At 41.1% G+C, this 5031-nt stretch overlaps 1 protein-coding gene across 1 annotated transcript; it reads right to left on the bottom strand.

Moving 5' to 3' along the window:
• Positions 1-2609: 2609 nt before the first annotated feature.
• Positions 2610-3866, bottom strand: LOC133716527 (disease resistance protein ADR2-like). The gene is made up of 2 exons (XM_062143229.1): positions 3358-3866; positions 2610-3255 (listed from the first exon to the last, which is right to left on the bottom strand). Exons 1-2 carry the CDS (start codon positions 3864-3866, stop codon positions 2610-2612), a joined length of 1155 nt encoding a protein of 384 aa, XP_061999213.1.
• Between the last annotated feature and the right edge of the window lie 1165 nt (positions 3867-5031).

Below are 5031 nucleotides of genomic sequence, written 5' to 3'. Positions count from 1 at the left end.
TTTTCTCAATCAATTGGTTTTCTGTGATTGTTTTTCCACAGAGACGCATTATTGCTCTGATGCTGAGAGCTTCCGAATAAAATTGCATGACAGTGTCAAATTCAGAGAAGCGAAGATCTTTCCATTCTGCTTCTGTATTCGGAAGTATGGAGTCACGAACATTGCCATATCGTTCGCGAAGCGCATGCCAAAGCTTTATGGCGCTATCCTCATTTATGAACTCAAACTGAAGGTCACTATCCATGTGACGTTTCATGAAGGCAAGTGCCTTGGAATTATCTTTCTTAGTTTGAGGGTCTGGAGCTGTTTCTATAGAACAAAGCTCTTGGATTGTATGCAATAAATCACGGGCAATAAGGTGGATCTCGACATCAGTGACCCAAATTAAGTACCTTTTGCCTGCATAATCCAATGGAACAAAATCGAGTTTGTTCGTGTGTGACATCCTGAAAGATGAAACAAGAACAAATTAGTTTCGGAGTCAATGCTTCCACGAAAACTAATATAAATAAGATTTCCGAGCTATGCTACCAAGAAATCGATTTCCAAGAATAATTGGATTAGACCGAAACAATGATGTTTAATTGGTCAAAATCGATGCTTACGAATGCTCTTAGTCCGTAGCTTACGAACGCTCTTAGTTCGTTAATTGCGTGAATCCCCACGATTCCGCTTTCTCAAGAATCGAACCCACGTTATAAGAAAGGTGGGATGTAGAAGAAGGGAGGTTGCAAGTCCCCGAAGAAAAAGAAGGAGAAATTAAATTCTGAAAGCGGGAACTTTAATGTAAATACTTACTTGTTGAAATTCGGAACAGATTCTGTTCTGAACATCTTGCACTTCGATTGGTGTACAGGTCTCAAAACAACTCCGATAAGGCTGAAATTATGAGGTTAGATGGAAGAGACAGAAACGAACAACTTTGATGAAGAAAGGATTTTGATCTGAGGTTCCGAACTAGACGTTTCGGGGCTTGCAAGCAGACTGACGTGCACAGGAAAGGAGAATGATGCAGTTGGTGTACGTTGGTGCTGCAGGGGCAGCAGACATGCAGCGGTGCTGCAGGGGCAGCAGGGATGCGTGCACAGGGGCGCGTAGGTGAGGCTAGCGTGGGCTAGGAGCTGTGGTGATGAAGAAGATTTTCAGGTTTTTGGTTTTTGATTTTGTGGTTAAAGCTCGTGCTGATAACGTATTTAAGTAAAATAGATTCGAGAGAGAATGTAGAGAGAATTGTCAATCTATTATTGAGAATAGGAGCCCTATATATAGGGATTACAAAGTACTAGTTCTAATAATACAAGGAATACCAATCCGTGTAGGATTGGGAAATCTAGAACCTTCTCTCCTATTCCTATTCCTAGTTTGATAAGGCACACTAAACTTGATTTTCCTTCAACATGAATTAGATTTTCCATAAGCATTCAATATCATTACCTTTTCTATTTCTCCTTTTCGTTGCAAGAAAGATATTGAAACCAAAAATTACTACCGCCAGGCATACTGATATGATCACCAGGATTGTTATCAACGAAACCTTCCTTCCACCTGATTTTGGCAAGCATTTGCAATAAATGATCTGATTTCCTTGTGAAAAAAGCTATAATAACATGCGTAATGATACACTTTTGTGAAAGTACTTACCCTTAGAAGGTTGTGTCAGATTATCGTAGAATGAATATAACTCATACCTCAGAAAACAACTACGACTGAAAAGTCTTGCACCCATGGCAAAGAAATATTCTCTTAAAACGTCTTCTCTGGCTCTCTGAAGGCATTTGTCACAGTCATCTTCAGATAAATCGGTAGTACACTGCACAAGAGCATGCATCACTTCATCTCCAAAGTGCGCTTCGTATTAGGTAAAGAATCATTATAAGCCGCTTGCTTAGTGAGTTCACCCAGCTTTTGATTCACAACAGACTTAAACTTTTCTGGCTGCTCTGAAATATTCTGTGGATTGACTTGAAGAATGTTGTTGTCCGATACATTTAATCTGCCAAAGAAATTCTCATTGGAGCGCGCAGCTGGCACCATTCCTCCCATACAATTGCTTCTTTTGACTTAGGACAGAGATTCATAATGTGTGATTGTGCTGCGACTATGCACTTGTGACATGTATCGTTTGAAACAAAGTGGAGGCACATATAGAGAGCGTAAACTCTATCTGGCTCATTTCCAATCAAACCATTATACCACCTGGAAACAGAAGCTTTGGAAGATAATAAGTTGAGTAAACTCTCAAGGTTTCCTTGGAACGTACTATCACCTGCATAGTCATTATAGTAACACCTGAGCATATATTATAAGCAGGGACATCATAAGGTGGTGCAGCACAAGCAAGCTCAAAAAGGAGAGTCATGAAACAACAAAGCAAAAGCACCGGAATGGTTTTCATGGCACTTAGGATATGAACCATGTTTTGTCTTGCAATTTTTGCAGTACAAATAATCATCTATATATAATCATGCCAACAGATTTGTACCACTTTAAATATAGACTAATAGACCTTTCGGCTACAAGTTCAAACTTAAACATTCATGCTTCTCTTTCAGCAATTTTGTCTAGCAGTTTAGTCTGGAAAAGTAAATGGTCTAGATTGATGGGATGATCTAGTCTAATCCATCAATTGGAAACTGTTGCTGCACTCTGACATCATTGTATAGAAACTGGGCAAGGGTGGTCTTTCTGATCCCACCCATACCCACAATAGGAATCACACCTATTTTATCATCTGATAGCAATAATTTAACCAATCTTTCTTTCTCTTCATCTATTCCACACACAGACCTTCCTACCAAAGAAGTTGATGGTAGTGTTTGTGATACTCTGTGTCCAGCGGTTACTACCGAAGCCAGAACATCTTTTGTCTGCTTCGTAATGTTGTCTAGTCTTTCAAGAACTTTCTTTATCCTGGGGTATGTTAATGCTGGGTCAAAAGCATGAGACGGAGTAGAGATGAGCTGATCTTGTACCTTACTCGTGCTACTCCCATAATCGTGTTCTATCTTTAGCCTCGAGGCTTCTGTTTTGATCTCCTCCAACAGGTCCTCAGCAGCATAGACAGCCTCTTTAAGCTTATGGGGCCATGGCTTCACACTTGTTTGGAATTTCAGTTGCTTACCCTCGGCGTCATCAAGAACAGGGTTAACAGATAACAACTTCTCCTGTAATTCCTCCAGGACATCGCTTAGGGGCACACGACCTAGCTTTTCCTGAATCACTGTAACAATCTTTTGGATGAACCTTGACTCGTGCCTACAAATTGCAATCAAAACAATAATATATCAACAATTAACTGATAGGTAAATACAGTTGTTAGTAATCAATCAAAGCTTAGGTTTTGATGAATTTACATACCCGTCAGCTTCATTTTGTAAAACCATGCCTGCTAGATCTGCAACTTCTCTAAGCGCTGCCCGCCATCCATTCAACTTCTCCGACGATTGATTTTCTTGGTATTTAGGAACCTTTGAAAGAGTCTCTGCCTGCTGCCTCACATGGGATGGATCGATGTCGTAGAAGACCGGTAACACAACATGATCGGAGGTCCTCTTGAGTTCAAGGATCATGACAAGCTCATCCAGACACCATCTGGAAGAGTTGTAGTCTTTCGAAAACACAATGACAGAACTTCGGGACTGTCGAATGGCATTCTCAAGCTTTTCCTTGATATTCTCCCCTCTCTCGAGTTCAGGACCATCCCTGAAAGTATGAAATCCGGCATTGACAAGGGCCGTGTAGAGGTGATCAGTAAAGTTCTTTCGGGTGTCTTCACCTCTGAAGCTAAAGAATACGTGATAGCTATATGGATAAGGAGAGGTAGTATATTTGGAAAGGGAGGCCTTGTGACCTCGGAACAGAGCCATGATGAACCAACAAAACTCTGCTCAGGCAAATCTCAAATATTTTGGTGGTTTCTCAGTTGAGTGGGAATTGGGTTCCAAATTCCTACCTTTCTTTCTCTTTTACTCTCTGCTTTTGCTTTTGGCGGGATGGCCCCGTCGGCCTTTCCTTTTCTTTTCCTCTCACTTTCCGGTCCAAGTAGTAATAATGCATTTGCAGCTGGAAAGCACTAACTATTTGTTTTCTACGAATGTTGTTAACTCTTTCTTTGACCAACATTTCTGTTCAGTATTTTCCAAATTTCGTTTTATTTCACAAATTGTTGAATGGGTTGCCACTAGTGATGAAATAATTAGTTTGCCAAAAGAGATAAAGTAATGGAAAGATTAACTTATAAGCAGTAGAAATTTACCAAGAAAAAGCCAACATTTGCAAATGGTTTGCATCTCCTCATGACTGAACGCGCCCCACGCGCCCGACTCTGAAACCCTTATCTTGTAACCACCGCTGCATCCTCGCCGGATCTGCCATCCAGCTCCGTTTGCGAAACCTACTGCGCAGCAACGACCACAACAATGTTTCTTTTCTCTGCCACTCCCCCGGGGGGTGGTGGGGAGGCCTCAGGTACTTCAATCCAACTCAAACGAACACGATATGATGATTCAATATGTGCAGAAGTTCAGAAAGTACAGACTGTTTTTGCACCAACTATGGAGACCACCTCGCCGAACACAACTCACATCAAATCCCCGATGAGCTATGCAAGCTCACTTCTGCAACCTCTTGACTCTCGCTTATCTACGGCGATGATGGAGGAGTTTGCTCTGAATGAAGATGATTACAAAATTACTGCTGGAACTGTTGGTCCAAACATCTCATTCTCTGAAAGGGTTGAAGCAAAGCTTGATCTTGATTGGAACTGTGCTGTGATTGTGAAGCTAATGGGTCGACCCAATTCTGATGATGCTTATGAATTCATGAGGAAAGCTCTAACCCGAAAATGGGCACTAAAAGGGCGATGGCAATTGGTGGATTTACCCAACTCTTTCTTCATTGTGAAATTTCAATTATGTGAAGATATGAATTATGCTTTGTGCAATGGACCATGGATTATTGCAGGACAAACTCTGGTGGTTCAAAGATGGAGGCCAAAATTTGACCCTTTTGAAGAAAAAATTACGAATATGG

This window comes from Rosa rugosa, chromosome 6 (genome assembly GCF_958449725.1).
Source record: "Rosa rugosa chromosome 6, drRosRugo1.1, whole genome shotgun sequence".
Taxonomy (NCBI): domain Eukaryota; kingdom Viridiplantae; phylum Streptophyta; class Magnoliopsida; order Rosales; family Rosaceae; genus Rosa; species Rosa rugosa.
Note: the sequence above shows the minus strand (reverse complement) of the source record. Positions and strands in the feature narration are given on the sequence as shown.

Bases quoted from the DNA above. Each gene is read 5' to 3' on its own strand.
- LOC133716527 (XM_062143229.1), bottom strand. From the start codon at position 3,866: ATGGCTCTGTTCCGAGGTCACAAGGCCTCCCTTTCCAAATATACTACC. The intron at 3,256-3,357 runs GTATGTAAATTC...TGCAATTTGTAG, and splicing joins TTACAAAATGAAGCTGACGG to GCACGAGTCAAGGTTCATCC.